Source organism: Acinonyx jubatus, chromosome A1, assembly GCF_027475565.1.
Source record: "Acinonyx jubatus isolate Ajub_Pintada_27869175 chromosome A1, VMU_Ajub_asm_v1.0, whole genome shotgun sequence".
Taxonomy (NCBI): Eukaryota; Metazoa; Chordata; class Mammalia; order Carnivora; family Felidae; genus Acinonyx; species Acinonyx jubatus.
The window spans coordinates 188,417,458-188,440,138 of NC_069380.1; the positions used below are offsets into that span (position 1 = coordinate 188,417,458).

General features: G+C 38.6%; 1 protein-coding gene across 5 annotated transcripts in view; it reads right to left on the bottom strand.

Moving 5' to 3' along the window:
* The window catches only part of SGCD (sarcoglycan delta), a 934,755-nt gene that overhangs the window by 195,680 nt on the left and 716,394 nt on the right, over nt 1-22,681 (bottom strand). For all 5 annotated transcript variants that reach the window (XM_027077705.2, XM_053199779.1, XM_027077715.2 and 2 more), the window contains one exon: nt 22,172-22,273. In XM_027077705.2, coding sequence (XP_026933506.2) covers nt 22,172-22,273 — 102 coding nt within the window. The remainder of the gene's footprint in view (nt 1-22,171; nt 22,274-22,681) is intronic.

A 22,681-nucleotide genomic window follows, 5' to 3' on the forward strand; every position in this document is an offset into this window, starting at 1 on the left:
GTCATACTCAATGGTAAAGAGCTGAAAGCTTTTAGATCAGGAATGAGACAAGGATGCACACCCATGCCCCATTTATTCAACACAGTATTGAGAGTCCTAGCCTTATCAGTTAGATGGGGGAAAAAAAACATAAAAGGAATCCAGATTAAAAAAGAAGTAAAACTGTCACTATTTGAGGATGACATGATTTGATACATAAAACACTAAAGATTCCACTGAAAAACCATTAGAATTACTAAACAAATATGCTCGTTGGAAGGTACAAAAGCAATATACAAAACTTGGTTGTGGTTTTATACACTAACAATGAACTACTGGAAAGAGAAATTAGGAAACCAATCTCATTTACTATTGCAAGAAAAAGAATAAAATATCTAGGAGTAAATTTAACTGAGGAGATGTAAGATGATGAAAACTGTAAGACATTAATGAACGTAACTGAAGACACAGATAAATGGAAAAATATTCCATGCTCATGACTCAAAACAATTAATATAATTAAAATGTCCCCAGTAACCCCAAGCAATCTACAGATTCAATGCAATCCCTATCAAAATTCCAATGGCTTTTTTTTTTACAGTATTAGAACAGTCATAAAATTTGTACAGAGCCACAAAAGATCCTGAGAAGCCAAAGCAATGTTGAGAAAGATGAACACATCTGGAGGCATCATGCTTCCTGATCTTAAACTATATTACAAAGGTACAATGATAAAAACAGTCTGGTATTGTCCTAAACATAGATACATACATCAATGGAACAGAATAGAGAGCCCAAAAATAAACCCAGGCATATATGGATAATTAATTTATTAGGAACAAAGGAACCAAGAATATAAAATGGGAAAGACAGTGTCTTTAGTAGGTGGTATTGGGAAAACTGGACAGCTATATGAAAAAGAATTAAGGTGGACCACTATCTTACACCATATACAAAAATGAATTCAAAATGGATTCATGACCTTAATGTAAGACCTGAAATCATAAAGCTCCTAGAAGAAAATATAGGCAGTAAGCTTCTTGATACTGGTCTTGGTGATGGTTATTTGGATCTGACTCCAAAGGCAAGAGCAAATGAAGCAAAACTAAACAAGTGAGACTAGATCAAACTAAAAAGCATCTGCCAAGAGAAAGAAACCATCAACAAAATGAAAAGGCAATCTACTGAACAGGAGAAGATATTCTGAAATCATGTTTCTGATAAAGGGTTACTCTCCAAAAAATACGAAGAACTCACACAACTCAGTAATGAAAAATAATCTGATTCAAAAAATGGACAGATGATACGAACAAATATTTTTCCAAAGAAGACACACAGATGGCCAACAGGTACATGTAAAGGTGCTCAGTATCACTAATCATCAGGGGAATGTGAATCGAAACCACAATGATATATCACCTCATAGCTGTCAGATGGCTATTATCAATGAGAAATAACAAGAGTCGGTGAGGATATGGAGTAAAGAGAACCTTTGTGCACTGTTGGTGGAAATGCAAACTGTTACAGCCACTATGGAAGTTTTTCAAAAAGTAAAGTACAGGAGCTCCTGGGTGCCTTAGTTGGTTAAGCGTCCAACTTCATCTCAGGTCATGATCTCACAGTTCGTGAGTTCAAGCCCCGCATCAGGCTCTTTGCTGTCAGTGCAGAGCCCGCTTCAGATCCTCTGTCTCCCTCTCTCTGTCCCTTCCCCTCTCGTGCTCTTTTTTCTCTCACTCAAATATTATATTTTATGTAACATTAAATTATTTAAATTACATAAACATTAAAAAAATTAAAAGTACAAATATATTATCTATGAATTTCACTTTTAGGTATTTATCAAAAACATGAAAACACTAATTCAAAGATATATATGCACCCCTATGTTCACTGCAGCATTATTTATGGTAGCCAAATTAGGAAAGTCATCTAAGTGTCTACTGATGGATGAACAGATAAAGAAGATGAGGCATATATTTACAATGGAAAACTACTCAGCCATAAAAAAGAACAATGTCTTGCCATTTATGACAGCATGGATAAACCCTGAGGGCATTATGGTAAGTAAAGTAAGGCAGGCAGAGATAGACAAATACCAAATGACTCACTTATATGTATACATTAGAAAACAGAACAAATAAACAAAATTCATAGATACAGAGAATATAAATTGGTTACCAGAGACAAGGGTGGTTGGGGGATAGTTGAAGTGAAGGGGATAAAGAGGTATAACTTCTAGCTATAAATAAGTCATGGGGATGTAACGTAGTACATGGGGACCATAATACAGTTATATTGGATTGCATATTTGAAAATTGCTAAGAGTGTATAAAATTTAAAAGTTCCTACCACAGGAGAAGACATTGTGACTATGTAACAAATGATACCCAGACTTATTGTGGTGATTATTTTGCAACATACATTAATGTCCCATCAAAATGGCATACACCTGGGGCGCCTGGGTGGCTCAGTCAGTTAACGGTCCGACTTTGGTTCAGGTCACAATCTCATGGTTTGTGAGTTCGGGCCCTGCGTCGGGCTCTATGCTGACAGCTCAGAACCTGGAACCTGCTTCAGATTCTGTGTCTCCCTCTCTCTCTGACCCTCCCCTGCTCACGCTCTGTCTGTCTCAAAAATAAATAAAACATCAAAATGGCATATACCTGAAACTAATGTCAATTATACTTCAATTAAAAAAAAAAAAAGGTTTCAACCAGGCACCAAACAATAACTGATGTGTGATTCCAAAGTAAGATTTCAGAGCAGAATAAGCAGAATCGATGGAGGAAATATCCAAGAACACCATACTGTTTCAAGAAGATGCAAAGGTCAAAGGGGTGGAGGAGAGGGCATTTGCAAATAGACAGTTCTGGAGGGGGCTGCTACTTTTTAACCTTAAGTTCAATAATAAGAGCCTGGAATGAATCCCATCTGAGATCTTGCCATGGGTGTCCTAGCACGAGAGGGATGTGTAGGTACTGGAGGTAGAAGAGAGCTGCTAACTCAAAATGAGTGTATGCTCTCCGAATCTGTCAAGGAAAGGATGTAGATTATTTTTCAGAAATAAGACATGGGCCAAGTGGGAGAGAGAGCTGTCCTGGTGATATCAGAAGCCCTACCCAAGGGGAGGGAGACAATGTTCTGGGAGACAAGAGGTTTCTGTGTGGAATGGAAGGGGGATGAAGCAGCCTGTCCAGGAATGGAATGTTTTGCCTATTTTTTTCATAGGGGTTGTAAGAGATGCATTGTACTTCCAGGACTGAGAAGCTAAAAAGAATCCAGAAAATGCCTCATGAGGGAAGAAGTCAGCTTAACCATCTACTACTCCCAGAGGGCACAGAGTCACCCAGACAAGGAACAACTCTCTCACCCTGTACCACCACCACTACCCCAAGAAGGTTCTAAAACTATAGCCGGCAGCTTAGCAGATCAGAAGGTGAGAGTAGACACAGCTGGAAAGAGTCATGCTCCTCTTCCCCAAAGTAGGAAGCCACCAACAAAGGATATCCAGGGAAGAAAACCAAACATTTAATTCCAAATGAGGTTTAAAGCATTGATAAATACCTTAGATGAGATATTTAAAATTGCTGAACTGAGCCTTTGTCATCTAAAATACCAACACAATGCTTATAATTTTTAAATAAGCAGAAAATCCACTAGGGATTGGCCAAGTTTTCATAGGAGGGATAGAGGGGAAGACCACCCCTAGCCGATGTTTCAAAGAAAAAGCGAAGACAAAAATAAAGTTGCATTTTAATTATGAGTTGTGCTTATTTAACAGATCAGTTACCTATTTGCTCAACAAAGATTTGTTGATTGCCAAGGACTGTGATAGACAAATGAATACAATGGTGAATAAATCCTACAACAGGGCTCTTGCCTGCAAGGAGCTCATAAAGTAGAGGGATGGAATGGGGGCTGCCTTGAAATAGCCTGTTCTCCAAAGCAGATTGATACTGAGATAGAAAACACGCTTTGGGATAGTTCATATCTGGATGTGAATTCCAACCACTCCACATACCAGCTGGAGAGAATTACCTAATTATTTTGCGCTCTAGCTTTCACCTATAAAATGAAGATCAAATGATCTGCCTTTAAAGACCGCCAAGAGGATTTAAGGAAAATGTATACGAAGTACATATGGCTAGTAATCCTTTAGAATCAAACAGACAAAATTATGGATATTGCTATTAAATATCCCATCATAAAAGTTAAAATGCAAGATTTAGCACAAAGTATTCTTCCCAAATCACTTGTGTCTCACTACTCATCTTTCTTACACTCTATAAAAAGTCCCACTCAACTGACTATAATATTTTTATTTTCTGAACTTTATTATATAAATAATCAGTGCCATATAATCTAGGATTTAATCATCTCATTTCCTATGCTTTAATTGTCTTCTTGCACAAAGTCTTATCTCCCAAATTATATTGTAAGAGCTCACTGAAGACAGGACAGGCAATAACATTTTGGAGCATTTGCTAGACTACTGTAGATCTTCAGCAAATAGAATTAAACAGAAAGGACTTAAGTTTTAAAATTTGTCAGTGTCTGAAAATGCAGGCTATTCAGAGCTCCCACTGTAAGCACAAACACAAACAAGGCAGTCTCTGTAATCTCCTCTTAAACTGGCAAATACTCTCCTGGCCAAAGCAGAAACACTTCTTGGTACCTGCAAATCACCTTCTGACTGAAGAGAAACTACTTTTGGTATTGAGGTAGGTTCCATACATTACAAAGACAGGTAGGCGGAGAATAAACTTTCTCAAACAATTCTTCAAGTTGAATTTCAACATGGAATCTTACTGAGTCTGCCGATGGCATTTTGAAAAGAATTTCATTAAATGTTGCTAACATGTCATAAGCTCCCTTAAATGGAAGGGTAATGGCTCATAACATTTGTAAGCTTTTTAATTTCATGGAATATGAGCAGCCTAATCAGGACCTATTAAAGTCAATCAACTGTGCCAAGTGGGGCTACCTACCTTTGCTTTTGTTTCTATTTTTCCTTGTGGGTACACCCCGTGAACCAGGAGGCAATAGCCCCAGTATCATTCTTTAAGGCTAACATTGGTGTGTAATATTCTCAACAACCTCTGATGAAACCATCACAGCAGCGTTTGTATGTATGGGTTGGACAGACACCTCTCAGGAAATGGCTTTTGGCTTCTGGGAAGGAGAGATTTCCCTTTCCATTTGCTTCAGCTCAGAGAGTGCAATTTTGGTAAGATTCAAAATCAGTATTCTGACCAATGTTAGTGGAATTAATAAATGGAGATGAATATAAGGAACATTATTTATATTTTCAATGACAATGGTACCCAAGCTACCAATCCTTCAAGATCTACCTCCAGGTTCTCTTCTATCCTTAAAGCTTTTAATTATAATAGTGTGGTTTTATAGGGCTGAAGTGCCGGGCAGTGCTCTGAGCACCGTCTTCTCATGAAATTTTTAAAATAACTGTATGATACTATAGTTACTCCATATTATGGAGAGAGAAATTAAAGCTTGAGACATCAAGTATCATGGCCCAAGTTACAAAGCGGTGAGTAGCAGAGCCAAGCTTCAAACTTCATTTTACTCTGACTTTCAATCACATGTACTTTGCTACTATGTTGTATTGCCTTCAAGATCACCATGTTTCAAGATTTCCCAAGGGGATGGAGACATTTCCACATAGGGTCTAGAGGAGAGGAGGTAGGATGATAATCCAGGATAGTTGAAGGCTGTAGAATCAAATAGGGAGAACTCACCCACCACCGTCAAAGAAGAATGTATACATCAAAGTTGGAGAAGCAGAACTGAGTCTAATGAACCAGCTCAGGGCAAGGCCACAACAGAAGGATGATTTAGATGTGGGGAAAGCCAAGAGCAATTCAGAAATGGAGTAGAGGCCGAGCAAAGGCAAGCAGTATGACACTAAGACTGAACACACAGAAAGGTTAGTTACACCAAGACTGTGAACACATGGGGAAGTCAGAGTTCCACTTTTGTGCACTGCTGGTGTAGTGTGGGGCACACCAGATGGCTTGATGGAGGTGGGTAGGACCAGACAAGTTCATCATGTAAACCTTCATTGTAAAAAAAACACAGAATGATGGACAGATAGATGGTGTCCAAATACAGTTTCTGCATTTAATTACCAATTATACAAAAGATCAGGAAAACAATTCATTTATTCTCTAGCCTGCCATTAATGACTACTGGACCAAGAAAACATAGAAATTAACAGTGTACATTCTTACACTGACTGCCATGCACACCCACTATAATACGTGAAGGTGAAGAGAGATTAGTGTTCATCTTAAAAGAAGAAGAAAATTCTATCCAAAAACACAGCATGGGTGCCTGGGTGGCTCAGTCGGTTAAGCACCCAACTTTGGCTCAGGTCATGATCTCACTGTTTGTGAGTTCGAGCCCAACATCAGGCTCTGTGCTGACAGTGCAAAGCCTGCTTCGGATTCTGTTTCTCCCCGTCTCCGCCCACCCCCACCTCCCTCTTGCACGAGCATGTGCAAGTTCTCTCTCAAAAAGAAACAAACACGACAGGGGAAAGCAACTCAAAACTCCTTATTGCACTGTAGGGGTACTACAGCAAGTATCAGTTGAGGTTGATAAGAAATGAAGGAACAGTTCAAGGAATAAGAATGGTAGTGGGATCTTGTACGTACTTTATTTGAAGAACTTGTAAGAGAAGTTGAATTTATAATGAAGAAGACAGAATCCTATCTCCAAAGGGGTTCCCAGAGGTGATTAAGCCCTAACGCCCAAAGACATCCATTACATGTAACAAATTAATTCTCTCCTATGAATCTATGATGCTACCAGCTATTCGATGAAAAGGAAGAACTGGGGACACAGTCAATCATATTTTCTGTGTTCTGTAGTTTCACATCAAGAACCAGAGTTAAGAAAGGCCAGATCTTTGGAAATCTGAAATATTTAGAGATCTTTACAACTTTATATTTGTTTCATTTTGATGGGCTCAGAATGACGAACTGGTAACTTGTAGTCTAAGCTTCTGGACAAAGTCAGAACTATAGAACTTAAGATTTTGGGAATATCCTGGCATTTTCCCAGAGTCAGACTTATTCCGCACACGGATCCTTGGTTATTTCTAAACAGATACTGTAGGGGCGCCTGGGTGGCTCAGTCGGTTAAGCGGCCAACTTTGGCTCAGGTCATGATCTCGCAGTCCGGGAGTTCGAGCCCTGCGTCGGGCTCTGTGCTGACAGCTCAGAGCCTGGAGCCTGTTTCAGATTCTGTGTCTCCCTCTCTCTGACCCTCCGCCATTCATGCTCTGTCTCTCTCTGTCTCAAAAATAAATAAACATAAAAAAAATAAATAAAATAAACAGATACTGTAATAACATTCTAACACAAGGCATGGCCAGGGAAAAGTAATGGTGTAGTGGGAGACGAGTGCCTTGGGGAAAATAATGGCTTCTGAAGGAAGCTGTGACTATGTGAGGCAAGCCTAGAGAACAGAGGCCATCTAAAAGGGACTAAGGAATGGCCAGACAGCAGTTGGCAGCAAAAGGAAATAAGACGCTCTCCTTTTCATGCAACTGGCAAGGTTCCTGCATGTTTCTATGGGTTGGAGGGAAAGCAGCTCAAGTAAACAGCACCGGCTTACATCTAAGTACCATTTACCATCCAAGGTAATATGCATCCCAGTTGAGAATATGGGTGGTCACGACAACATGGGTTGGAATGTCAGGGGTGTGTTCTCCATTAACCCTTGTATTTGCTCATCTCTAAAGAGAGGATCAAAATGATAGGTTCCTTCTACGGTTACTATAAATAATAAAATAAAATTTTACATTAGAACTGTGGCCGTTAGCTATTACAACATGAGGGCCTAAACACATTAGATTCAAACTCAGCACACATATATGGGCAATTACTATGGGCAGAAATCTCTGCTAGGTGATTTGGTACCTATTAGTTCGCTTAATCTCCAGAACAGCAAATCTTTTAATATGTATTAAAGTTACAGATATTCAATATTAAAAGAACACAGTGAAACCTTGCATATCCTCAGCAATACTAAAATTGTCTAACCACTCTCAAATTCCTGGTAGCAATTTGTTAGTTCCTCAACAGAATACTCCAGGCATCTGTAGAGTCTTTTATTCCTCTACTTAGCCTAGCCTCAGTGGTTTTCCTGGCCTTAAGTTTATTGTATAAGGTTGTGTGCATGAAGCCATGGATACTATACTTTGTGGTGGTGTTAAGGACTTTTCAGGGGTGATTTTCAAGTAGATGCACTTTTTGCCATATGAGCCAACTTAAGTCAAAACCAGGTAACCTGCCCATATAATCCACATTGCTGGATTCCACACGATAATGAGCCCAGGGGCCAGCTGGGGTTGTAGGAACCCTGACAGAAACAGTTCCCACTACTTCACCCACAGAGGGTGGGTAATTGTCTTGCACAATCCAGCTGGCACTGGCCATCTTTATATACTAACTCTGATACAATGTCAAATTGGTTTTCTTTTCATTAAACTTCTTCCTGTATCTCCCTAACCAGAGTGCTGCTTACATATGATGAAAGAAACATTTTGTGATGCAGTGAACTCTTTGTGGCAACAGTCAAAAGCATGGGGAGGATTCCACGTCTCAGGAAACTCACACGGGAAGACAAGAAAAACATTATTGGGAATGCTGAGAAATAAATGAAAAACCTCTGTTAACAACAGAAGTGAGAAACAAACATTGAAACTATACATCCATCCAATGATATGAGTATTCATGTATTTCTCAACTATTAATGGGGGTGCTACTTAAGGGTAATTCATCGTTCTGTAACATTACTCTCATATTTCTTAACATAACTGTCGGAGCCTTAACAGAGTGCTAAAACCAATCTACACAGTTTAAAATTGGAAAACTGCAATTATCAGGCCATCTGTACTTATCTATTACTGTAGAGATGTTACTTTTTATTTCCAGGATTTTGATGTTACAAAATGAAAGCTGTGGCTTACGAGGTAGAGAGAAATCTACCTTATTGCACAAAACAAGGGGAAAAAACAGAGTAGTCTACTTGTCTCATTTTTTTCAACATGGTGTTTTTTTTTTTTTAATCAGTCTACTGGTTCTTCTTCTACTTTCTCCAAAATGCAACAAGTACATCTGCAAAATATTTATTAGTCTTAAAAGCCTCATTTACTTGGTGGACCATTTGGTATTTGCCTAGAGGCAGAATCACCGCTGATAAAAACAATCATTCATGGAAATGGAACGTCCTGCACTCATAATTTAGGCAACTGCCATTTAAAACATCGCTGGTGATAATTTACCGAGCACTGCATCAAAAAGGCTATGCTCAGCTGCTGATGGGGATCAAAGAATCAAAGTAAGAGGAAGTAGTTGCTTGTATCTTCATATGGCAGACAGGCATTTTTTTTTCCAGCCTCGGAAATTATATCTCCTGAAAAATTATCACCGTTTATGACAAATGAACATTTTTTTTTTAAAATTGAGACTAGCAGTGCAACATATCCACTGCAATTATAAAGTGCTGGGTATGACAAAAATTGTCAGGAGAGGAGTATGTTTTGATTGAGGCAATTTTTTTTAAGTGATATTTTTGCCAACCCTTTCGGAGTGAAGAACAATAAAACTTTTATGAATGCATTACATTCTTCTTCCTTACAGTTTGCTCCTCTCTCCATCAAACTCCCCCAAACTTAGCAAATATCATTGGCTAAGAGATGCCACCTAGCTCAAGTAGGACTCTTCCTACCATTAAAGGAACATAAACCAAACCACAGGAGACTCTGGTGCCCTCCTAAATGTTGTTTATGAGATAAGCACAAAACATCCCTGCACTGACTAGTCATTATCGGCTTCTGGGACGTTCGTGAAACCAGGAGTTAGACAACGCTGATATGCCATAGTGATGATGAAGAGAAGCTCAAAGATTTGAAGGGCTGGAAGGGCTGATTTCCTTCTCCTTCTCTTAAACTTTCCTGTCTGTAACACACAGCTCCACTCTTGGGAGCTCACATTGGCCTGTGGATGGCATGAATCAAGATATATAGCAGGGCCGAACTGCAAAGTAGGGGAAGAAGGGCTTTTAGTACCTTTCATACCACTCTTATCTCTTGAACCTAGTTGGCCCCACTTGCCTGTGGCCTCATGCCACATAGCCGTTCATGTCCTCGTCTACATAATAGAATACATGGCATGTGGCTGGTTCAGGCAATCAATCTATAAGGCCCCATAAAAGAGAACTTGTCTTTGTCTCTCTACCTGAGACGAGAAGCTTTAAGAGAATCTTTGAGCCAGCAGTATCCTAAGAAAACATCCATTCACTTACTTAAACACACCCACACACAATCACACAATCTGCTTTATTTCCCTGGGACATGCACTAGTCTAGAAACAGGGATGTGATGGGAAACAAAGCAAAAAGTAAATTATTATACTAAAATTTTATATAGTGCTCTACCCAGGTATTGTTCTATAAGCAAAATTTACATAATTATTTGAAAGAAATGAACTCCTATGATCCTGTAATACGCTTATGAGGTAGTGCTATTCCCATGCCCATTTTATAAATGAGGAAAGTGAAGCAGAGAAAAGGTCAAAGAATTTGCTCAGGAGTCAGGATTTTATTCCAGAAAGGTGGTGTTCCAGAGCCTGCTCTTAAATATCCCTTAGTAAGGGCCTTTCGATGTCCCTGCCATCATGGAGATTGTAAACTAATAGCGGTGGCAAAGAGTTTAAGTATATAAATATATAATTACATGACAGAATACATATAATATAAAGATAGAAATAGATATACCTGTGTAATTCATATGATAACACCATGAGGAAAACAAAGCTAGTAGGTAAGGGATATATTCTTGACAGAGTGATCAAGGAAGGTATCCATGAGAAAGTGCCATCTGAGCAGAGACCTAGCTGAAGCAAGGCCAGGTTTTCATCCAGTCTGGTAGTTCTCAGACTGTGGTCTGTGGAACCCTCCTGGCATGTAGGCATCGTGCGGCTGGTGACAGGGACACTGGGTAGGTAAGAAAACAGGCTGCAGGTCTCCAGCCATGGCACAGACATAGCAGCTGAACTTCCATCTTGTCTGGATTTGGGGGTTTTGGATAAATTTGGCTTATAAAAAGATTCCATGACTTAAAAAAATAATTATAGAAAACCACTGATCATGTCCAACCTCTTTAGCTCACAGATAAAGAACTGAGGGCTCAGTGCTGATCAGCAGGACAGTTAAGAAGAAAATTCAGATTCCTTAAATTGGAATCTGGTGTACTTTCTAGAACACCGAACTGCCAGCCTTAACTCACCTACCTATCCAGGACATTGTATAGTCTCTGGAGGGTAAACATAGAGGGTTTCATCCAACAGGCTGTGTCTCTCTGTTTGGAAACTCCATAATCAAACTCCAGGCTTAGCAAGAGGAAGTACACAGGTGCTCTAGTTTGTCTCACGTATTTTATTACACTGTCTCCACCTCTGCCTTCTATTCGAGTTTATATTTCCTGATCTTAACCCATTATAGCTGTTGTTACTATGTTACTGTTAGTTATGAGCTACCTCAAATCCTTGCGGAAGTTTGCATGCACGTGGGGAGAAGGAATATTTGCAGTAGGGCGTTGGCGTGAATATACATTTCTGAGTCTTTGAATTAATGAGATCTGCATGGTGGACCTGTGGGCATCACAACAGGCAGTAAGAAAGAATTTGGGACAGGCTCCCTGACCAATGGCCCTCAAGTCATACAATCAGATGTTCTTAGCCAGATTGTATGTGAAGTTTGGAACTACTTCTACTAAAAATGGCCATTACAGTTCTAAGGAACATCTGACCAAAGCCCTCAGTAACTCTTATATTTGCAGCATGACCTTCATTTAAGAAAAGTATACACAGTCAATCGCTCCCAAATTAAAGGAAGAACATGAACCCTATCAGCCCATTTTAATTCTACGGCAACCAAAAGCCTCCGAGTAACTATCTCTGTTTCCCAGGATAAACAAACAAACACACCAACCATAGTATTAAGCGTCGATCTACTCAAGACTGTTTGTCTGCTTTAAAAAAAATGAGTAAGCATCTGGTTCACACTATTGTCCACAACAAATTACAACACACAAAAAGAGAGATACATTTTGGGAACGGCAATCAGCTTCCCAGTGCAGATGGGCTTATAGATGACCCTTCCATCTTTTAATAATCTCCATAATTTATGTGTGAACAAAGAAATGCAAAGATGCCTTATGCACCCCTCTGACTTAGTACAAATCACTTTTATTTACTCAGGCAATACTTCATGGTCCAGTTAACTTCTTAATTAAAGACAGCAAGATGCTCATGTTCCATGCAAATGGCATGGAAAATACTGTTTTATGTGCAATATGTTCAGCTGGGAGTTGAAGCTGTTTTGCTTGCTGAGGAGAAACCACTGCAGCCTTCATTTGGTTCCTCAACTAACCAGAGACATGGCTCTTCTCGTCGCAACTAAATTGTAACAGAGCCTCTTCAGACAAAGCTTGTACTTGTCTGCCATCCCACATTCTGCCACCCCCACCTTTTCTTTGTCTCATGCAGAGAATGCTGAATCCAAATTTTCAACTTTCTTTTCCCAATCTGCCTCTTCCCCAGTAATGCTCTGTAGTGGTCAGAGAATAGAGACCCAAAGAAAGCATGCTCTAGGAGTCTCAGGGAGGGGAGAGTGTGGCTGTAGCAGGCCAGAGCCTCAGCCTCCAAGAAGCTCTGATGCTGCTCTCCCTTGCCGCTGCGCTTGCATATGATTTCAAAACCCACAGGAGCCAGACTGCTTGGGGAAACTGGGGCACAAAAGAGAACCAAAACAAAAAAGAAATATTAGGGAACAGTGAATCATAAATGACTAAGATCTTAAGAAGCCAACCTAATTTCTGAACTCTGCATGGCGAGATTTATACATTCTCTATTCCATAAACCAAGGGCTGTACCCTCAAGGGACTTCAGAGCCCCATCATATAAATAAATGCCTTAAAGCAGTTTGGGTATGAGACAATAGTGCCTGGTGGAGACTGTGGCAAACCAGAGAACAAATGTCCATCTGAAGAAGGCAACTTCTACTCAGCTCCAGCCCTTAGAAATATCAAACCACTCTGCCAAAGGTTTTTTAAACAAGAATTAGAAAATGTAGATTTTTTAAAAAAATGTGTAATCTTCAAACATTTAAATATGAGAAAAATTCATATTAAAAGAAAAAAAAATACTGCGTGAGGCAAATAAACTAGATCTATGAGCTGGATTCAGGGTGTAACTTCTGTCATAGGTTTTCATACCAACAGCTCACTTGATAGTTCACAAGGTGGGTCACTGAAGTTACTTCATTTAACTTTCATAGATTTCTGAAGTAGAGAATACTATCTCAGTGATGAGATCAGCCATAATTAAGTCTGGTCTTATTGCATTATCCACTGTTGTCTCCAGTTCGTTCGTTCCTTCCTTCCTTCCTCCCTCCCTTTCTTTCTTTTAGAGCTTTATATTCCCTCCAGAACTTAACATACCTTCCAGGAAGTTATTCCCCATGAGAGGGAAATGGCCAGCATCACTCAACCTATTGTACTGAACAGTGTCATGAGAAAATAATTTAACATAAAAATAGTGTTTTGATATACAAGAAGACTAAAATTCTGAATTTTTATTCTGACTTTAGCTTGGTAGAACTTGGGTACATCCCTACCTCCTTTCTGAGCCTTTGGGACTCCATCCATTAAATGCAGTGATGGTCTAACTGACCTCTTAGGGGCTTCAACTTCCACCCCAGATAGATCTTAGGAATTCCAGCTGGTGGAAAAACTCTTAATTCATATAATACTAAAATCAGAATGGAATTAAAAAAAACCTCATCTTTCCATAAAACAAAGAGATGAAAGATCCAAATGTAGAAGTCCACAGTGAGAATGACCAGCTCAGACTTTCAAGGAGAATGCAGTATTTTCTCAACTTTCATGAATATTGACAAGGTGGTATACCAACACTTAGCCTGATTTTTGTACAACACCAGTGTTTGTGTTTTAATATTTAAATATTTTATTACATTTGGCTCTTTATAGATCATAAAATGAGTGGAAATGTCATTACTGGATCAAAATATATAAGCATTTGTAAGGTAATTGGTATATGCTATAAAAGTTTTTTTTTTTTTTTCAGAAAGGTTGGACAAAGAAAAAATAAAGACTGTGCCAGTACTAAAACAATTTAAGCAGAAGACGAGAAACAAATGAATTGAACATTGGAAGAGTATAATTCACTAAAGGAAAAAATTAAAATTAAAAGCTATTTAACAGGAAATAGATTTCCTTGGAGGGCAATGAGTTTGTCATTAAGATGACATTTGAGAAGAGGAGGAAAGACCATCTGGTTCAGAGCAAGTTCAAACATCAGGTGATATGCGGGCCACATGACGATGATGCTGGTAGTGAAAATTACTGTCACCGTCATGGTCATCATCACTGTCATCATCAGCAGCAACGGGTGAGAGCAGGAGTCGCCATTCCTGGAACACTTACTTCATGACAAGTTCTGTATTAAGCACTTCACAAACATTATCTTACTTGCAACCACCATGATGTAGCCATGAATACCAATGTTACAAGCAAGAAAACAAGAATTTGCCAAATTACGAAGGTTCTCAAAGATCACTCATCTGTCAAATGGTAGCACTTGCTGCCATCCAAGTTCAACAATATAGCACAGGGGTTTAGCCATGGTGTGATACCGTCTCTTGGAACAGGCAACTTTTAAGAACCACATTTAGTTTTGATATCATAATTCTACACACAGGTTTTAGTGAGTAAAGACATCTTAAAAATATGTGAGTTTTTATAGGATAAGGAAATTTAAAAGACATATAAATCTCAAGTCTAATATAATAATTTTCTACTTTATTCTCTTAAAGTAAACTAATTTTTTTATCTTCCTCCAACTTCTTTTTCTGCCTCTCCTCTCCTAAACTTCTAAATTCCATATAGTAATGGGCTAGGACCCCTATGCCCAGCCCAAGTATAGTTGGAAGTGAGTATAGAAATAAATTCACTTAAAAAAAAAAAAAAGAAAGAAAGAAATTCACTTGCAACTTTCCCATTGCTGTAGGCCTGGCGCAACATACTTATAAGAGTAGCTACCCAGAGTAGCTAGTGTCCCTTCCTTTGTCACTTCACGGGAAGTTATTTAAAAGCACCATCTAGTTACATCATTCTGCAAAGTAAGATGAGCAGTCTCTCCAAAGTAGGAATCTGCTACTTTTGTCCAAATTGATTCTTTGTCGTTAAAGGTTTCCTTAGTATTAGTTCATTCAACCTATCTACTAGTAGCACTTGACAAAACTTTGTAACTGTATTTACCAATTAAAAAGAAGCCTATCAAACACAACACTCAAAAAACAAATACTCCAGTAAAGAAACGAGCAAAAGATATGAGCATACACTTTTCCAAAGACATCTAGATGGCTAACAGACACATAAAAAGATGCTCAACATCACTCATTATCAGGGTAATACAAATCACAACCACAATGAGATATCACCTCACACCTGTTAGAATGGCTAAAATTAACAACTCAGGCAACAATAAATGTTGATGAGTGTGGGGTGAACACTTTTGCACTGTTGGTGGGAATGCAAACTGGTTTAGCCACTTTGGAGAACAGTATGGAGATTCCTCAAAAAATTAAAAATAGAACTACCTTATGACCCAGCAACTGCACTACTAGGTATTTATCCAACGGATACAAACATGCTGATTTGAAGGGGCACATGCTCCCCAATAGCCAGCACTATTAGCATACGGCAACACTACTGACAACAACCAAAGTACGGAAAGAGCCCAAATGTCCATTGAATTATGAATGGATAAAGCAGCTGTGGTATATATACACAATAGAATAGTACTTGGTTATCAAAAAGAATGGAATCTTGCCATTTGCAATTATGTGGATGGGATGGAACTAGAGTGTATTATCCTAAGCAACACCAGCAGGATGAGAAAGACAAATATCATATGATTTCATTCATGTGGGATTCGGGATACAAAACAGATGAACATAGGGGAAGGGAAGGAAAAACAAGATAAAAACAGAGAGGGAGGCAAACCATAAGAGATTCTTAAATAAAGAGAACTAAGGGTTGCTAGAGGGGAGGTAGGTGGGGGGGATGGGCTAAATGGGTGATGGGCATTACGGAGGACACTTGTTGGGATGAGCACTGGGTGTTATATGTATGTGATGAATCAGTAGATTCTACTCCTGAAATCATTATTACACTATATGTTAACTAACATGGATTTAAATATAATTAAAAAGAAAAAAGTACCATCATGTTGAAATGGTCATTTAAACGCAGAATTTTTTTTGGCATTATATCCCTTAACTTTAAAAAATTCTGTGATAATGCATTCAAGTAGTATTTCTAGAGACAGGCTGGTCTTTGGATGTCATGGTAGAATAGTTAATTTAGTGTGTGTCCTTTTCAATCTATTTTCTGAGTGGCACAATACTTACAGAAGCTATGCATCCATGTGGCTAATGCTAGCATGTCCTGGGACTTTCATTTAATTCCCAGATGCAAGTTATTGTAGGGATGAACATTTTCTCATTAACTTATCTTCCAAAGTGATTGCTATCACACTAATCAATTTGTAGTGACTTTACAGGGTTGCAACCTTCAATAATGAAATTGGATACAGTATTGAACGTTGTGTGGATTGCTTAACCAATCCCAATTCCTTTCAGATCAATGAAACACAAAAGCAATACTTCCATTAGTTATCCTCACTTAGAGGGGTTGAGTAATCTTCTTCAACAGGGCACTGATTTCTTTTCAATGGGCAGAATAAATAAAGGCAGGTGTAATCTACAGGGAAATGATACTGCAGATACTTCTTCTGAAAAGACCCTCCCAGGGGTGGCTGAAGCAATAGTCAGGTGCATCAGCAAAAAACCAATAAGCTGAAACTGCCAGAATGGAGAAAGGAAGGGAAGTTGCTACGTGTGAGGTTCATGTGAGTGCCCTGCAAGGTTACAACTCAGTAGGTATGGCAAAGTCTATTGGTTGCCTATCCAACAGGCCTTCCACACATTCCTTGCTACCAGAACCCCAGTTTTGTTCAGCGGGCAATTACCCCTGTGCTTGAAAGAAGGGGAGCCCTATAGATTAAGTCACCAGCTTCTGATATCGCTCTCCTGCCTTTTGGATCTAGCATATCTGCTTTTACTTTTTGTGAAAATCCAACGAGATACCAATTCTACCTTAGATGCCATGCTTAGTGTGTTATTCTCCAGTCCCTTCTCAGTGCTCTTATATCATCCAAAAGGGAAATACTCAAGGTCTATGCCCTGAACCACTTCCACTATCTCTCCCCAGGCCAACCAAGACAAAGTAATTGCAGACAAGCAAACACACACACACACACACACACACATAATCTCCTTTAAGTTGAATATTAAATAAATGGTTGAAAGATCTTGATAAAGTGATGTGGACAATGTATTCTTAAAATTATTCAGATACACAAATTGTATGATTCCATTTAAGTAAAGTTCTAAGAAATGCAACGTAATGTGCAGGACAGAAAGCATATTGGTAGTTGGTTGAGGAACTATGAAGGGGTAAGGGAGAAACTCTTAGGGGTGAAAGATATATTCATTGTCTTCATTGTGGTGATGACTTCGTGTGTGTGTGTGTGTGTGTGTGTGTGTGTATGCAAAAACACTTCAATGTACACACTTTAAATAGGTGTAGTTTATTCTATATCAATTATGCTTCAAAAAAGCTCTTAAACTATTAAAATTTATTTAGATACAGAGAATTTATTGTTAATATATTATTTGGAAGAAAAAGGGTACAAAAGAATATGCAAAGTATGGTTTTATTTAAAAAATATACTTGTAGGAAATGCCTAAAAATGTACACTGAACTGATATTTAAAAAAATTTTTTTTTAACATTTATTCACTTTTTGAGAGACAGAGACAGAGCATGAGCAGGGGAGGGGAAGAGAGAGAGAGGGAGACACAGAATCCGAAGCAGGCCGCAGGCTCTGAGCTGTCAGCACAAAGCCCAACGCAGGGCTTGAACCAACAAACTGTGAGATCATGACCTGAGCCGAAGTCAGATGCTTAACAGACTGAGCCACCCAGGTGTGCCTAATGTGGTGTTTTTCAAAAAAATGTTTATTCATTTATTTTTGAGAGAGACAGAAAGCACAAATGGGGGAGGGGCAGAGAGAGAGGGAGAGAGAGGGAGAGAGAGGGAATCCCAAGCAGGCTCTGCACATTCAGTGTGGAGCCAGATGGGGGCTCAAACCCACAAACCGTGACATCATGACCTGAGCTGAAGTTGAGCACTTACCTGACTGAGTCACCCAGCTGCCCTGGTATGCAAAACTGTTAAGAGTGCTTCCTCTGCAAGACAGATTTAAGTGATACTTTATTTTGAATGATTTATTATTCAATTTTACAAATATCTACTGAGCATATACCATGTGCTGGAAATGGCAATAGGGTTAGGGAATATAGTGGGGAAAATCTGCACAATCTCCTGCTCTTCCTAATTTATATTCTTAAGCAAGAAAGAATGTCAAATGATGACAGTTACAAGGAGGGAAAAAAAAACAGGGTGATGTTTCACATATGCTGTTACACTAAATGAGGAAGGTCTTTCTAAAATGGCAACATGTGAACTGTGAACAGGATGACCAGAAGGAGCCCTCTATGAAAAACATCTAGGAGAGAATTTTCTAGGCCTTCATGAGGAGTCAGGAGTTTATTCCGGGTGCAATGGCAAGAGGATGGAGAATCCTTTGGGAAGAGGTGGAGAGACTTGACATTTTGAAACGCCCACTTTGGCTACAATGTAGATGTGAGGCTAAGAGAGAAAGGTAGCAGAGAGAGATGGACATTGCAAGGGTGTAGGTGAAGGAGGATAGGATGATGGCCGCAACCTGCAGGTAGCGCGTGACGGAGAAGAATAGGTACGGGCACTGCTTCAGCAACAGCTCATGTGATTTACGGACAGATTTTGTTATATATGCATATCTGTAGGTCTTTATTTTCTCCAGTGAGAAGATATTTATTCTGTTGTCAGAATAGCTAAAGAGCTCTATTCACTATTTATGTTTTGAAAGGAGAATACTTTCTAAGGACAATGAAAGACAGTCAATTCTGACACTCTGGTTTCCTTAAGTGATGACAAGAAAGCATGGAATTTAGCTCACTGATTTTTCAATATTAAAATAAGACTTTTGAGGTTATCATTACTTTTTAAGCTTTCTGTCAAGTATATCTTTGAGTTGGTATCTTATGGCCATTGATTTTCAGATACGCTGGCTAAAAATTTGCAAAAAGTTCAATTCCTGCACGTGGGCCTAAGAGATGTACCTGTATCCCCTTTCAAGTCTTCTGAAACAACGCTTTTCAATTCCTTTATATGACTCTAATTCTACACCAAGGAAACTTATGTCAGGATATTTTATGCAAAAAATCAATTATTCTACCCATGATCTTAAAATCTGCTCTCTTGGGGCGCCTGGGTGGTTCAGTTGGTTAAGCGTCTGACTTTGGCTCAGGTCATGATCTCACAGTTCATGAGTTGGAGCCCCACATCGGACTCTGTGCTGACAGATCAGGGACTGAAGCCTGCTTTGGATTCTGTGTCTCCCTCTCTCTTTGCCCCTTCCCGACTCACACTCTGTCTCTCAAAAATAAATAAAATAAAATAAAATAAAATAAAATAAATAAAATAAAAGTAAAGTAAAGTAAAAAGTAAAGTAAAATAAAATATTAAATAAAATATTAAATAAAATATTAAAAACATTAAAAAAAATCTGCTCTCTTATACCATATGTTGCTTAGCCAGATCATTTATATATTTACAGAAATATCACTAATATAGAAGGCTTGGCAACCTTTATCCTACAGGCTATTTTTTGGTGGCCCTCAAGGTAAGAACATTGTTTCATTTTCAAAGAGTTGTAAAGAAGAAAAAAAAAAGAAGTCTAAGATATTTAAATATCTGGCCCTTTACAAATAAAGAGGTCATCACCAGTAGAAGGAAATTATAAGTCAAAACTAGTGACTTAAAAAGTTTAATCCAGAATAAGAAGATTGGTACACACACACACACACACACACACACACACACACACACACACACACTGAAATATTATGCAGCCATAAAAAGAATGAGATCATGCCATTTGTGACAACATAGATGGACTTAAGAGGGTATTCTGCTTAGTGAGCTAAGTCAGATGAGAAAGACAAATACCATATGATTTCACTCAGATGTGAAATCTGAAAAAAACAAATGATTAAACAAACTAACAAAAAACCAAATCATACCTATAAATACGGAGAACAACTCCGTTTGTCAGAAAGCTGGTGAGCCGGGATGGGCAAAATGAGTGAAAGGGATTAAAAGATACAGGCTTCCAGTTATGGAATGAGTAAGCCACAGGAATAAAAAATACAGCATAAACAATATAGTCAATGATATTAGAATAATGTTGTACAGTGTCAGATGGTAGATACACTTGTAGTGAACATAGAGTAATATATAAGCTTGTTGAATCACTTTTTTTAACCTGAAACTAATAGAACATTGTGCCAACAATACTCAAAACAAGGTCAATACAGGTAAGATTAATCTAAAGTACAACTAGTAACTCAAAAGATGATTTAACCAACTTGCCAGGCTGGGAGAAATAAATACAGATCGAAGCAATGCTTCTAAGAGTGATTTCTTAAATGCTGGAAATTCACTATTTCCATTCAGTTCAACATGGAATCATCACTCAGCCCTCCTTATTATAATCTTATCTCATGATTCCTTCTAGGATGTAACTTCTTCAAAGATGAGAGATACTATAAAAATAGTACTCTTTGTACTTTAGTGCTAACTCAGTGTGCTACGAGTTCCAGTTAAATTTTATAATCACTGATTGGGTTGCTGAAGTGATTTTCTCTTTTTGATAATTTTAACATCATGACTCCCTCCGTTTTACTAGGGAGGGAGATTTACAAGGAAGTAAACTTATTGGCAATTCAGTAGTTGCATCCAGTTTAACAGAATTCAGTAGTTTAGACAGCATTCAGATAAAAGTACCCACTGCATAAAGTTGCTGAATTTCATTAATTATGCCCATTGATGCACGCCATGCAAATAACACTTTGGGGAGCTTTCACATTACTCTTTGTTTGCAGGTGGGCATGGACCAATCCCAGAAGAGCAAATGCACTAACAATCCTTTTCAGACAGCAAATTCCACCACCCCACCAAAAAGACGAACACAGAAACAAAGCCAAAGAAACAACTGAGAAGAAAAAAACACTCAAAAGCAAAAATTAATTCTGATCGTATTGCTTAATAAAAACAAACCAGAAATCACTTCTATCGTGACAAAAATAACAGATGAGAGAAAAAGCTTAAGTAGGAGACTCTGGTTAATAGGAACATTTTGGAATTCGATTTCCTGCACTGGAGTCCCTGGTCTACTACTTCGTAAGTGTGTGGCTTTGAACACAGTACCTCACTCAGGCTCAATTCTTTAATCTATAAAATTGAGGCGACAATAATTGCCAACCCTATGGACAAATCTGTGGATTAAATTAGGTAACGGTAATGCCTGCAAAGCAGCAAAGTACATGGAACAGAGAGCATTAATACCAGATTAATACCAGACCAGAGTAATTAGTACCATTTCAGAGCATGGTTGCTGATTACCGAATTGATTCTAACCAACCTTGGCTACCTTGTCCAAATTCTTAATGAAAAACAAAATTCTAGTTCTTTACTTCTGTGTTTCTAAAGATAGTATCTAAAGCACTTGGCAATTAAAAAATGATAGCAATACTTTTGGGATTGGTATAGTACCTAGAGCACATCCACATATATTTTCTTGGCTTATTTGCAGCAGAATCTAGAAAAGTTCATTAACAGAGATTATTACCCTCTTTTTGGCAGGAATAGAGAAAGGCTCGGAGAGGTCATCATCATCGTTTACGGTACCACAGCAAATGCTTATGCTTGAGACTTCAGATATGAGCATATCTCACTACCTATATTACCATTCCTTCCCATAATCCTCTATACTCTGCTGATGGCTGATGATAAATTTCCCCAGATCTAGAGTCAAGAAAAACAACCATTCCTTTTTCCTGCAGCAGGAACTTACTGGTCGGGACTGGATTTCTTTGGCGTAGAGAGGTTGCAAGAATTCGGAGTCTCCTTCTAGTTTTAGACCTTTGTCTGTGATTCTCAAGTTCCCCATTCCATCCTGAAATAGAAGCACAGAGATAACATAGAAAATGCAATTAGCCAATATTTCGAAAAAACCTCAGGCTTTCAAAAACGGAAACAAAGTTATTGCCCCCCTTTTTTTGAGAGGGTGAAATGAGAGGAGGTCCAATAAAACACTAGGAAGTATTGTTCAATGCAATTATGCATAGTACCCTCTTTGCTCACTTATTCTGAGAAAATTCTATTCCAAGCAATCTGTAATGCCCCCTAGTCATTTACTAGCACAGATGAAGGAAGCCCTTTTTCTAGGAAGTGCAGAAAGAAGGGAGACAGGAGGTGAGTGGGATAGAAGAAAAAGATAATTCCCCAGGTTAAAGAAAAAGGTCCAGTTTCCAAAACTTTATGCAGAAATTGTTAACTGGTAGCCTCATGGTCGAATCCAGTT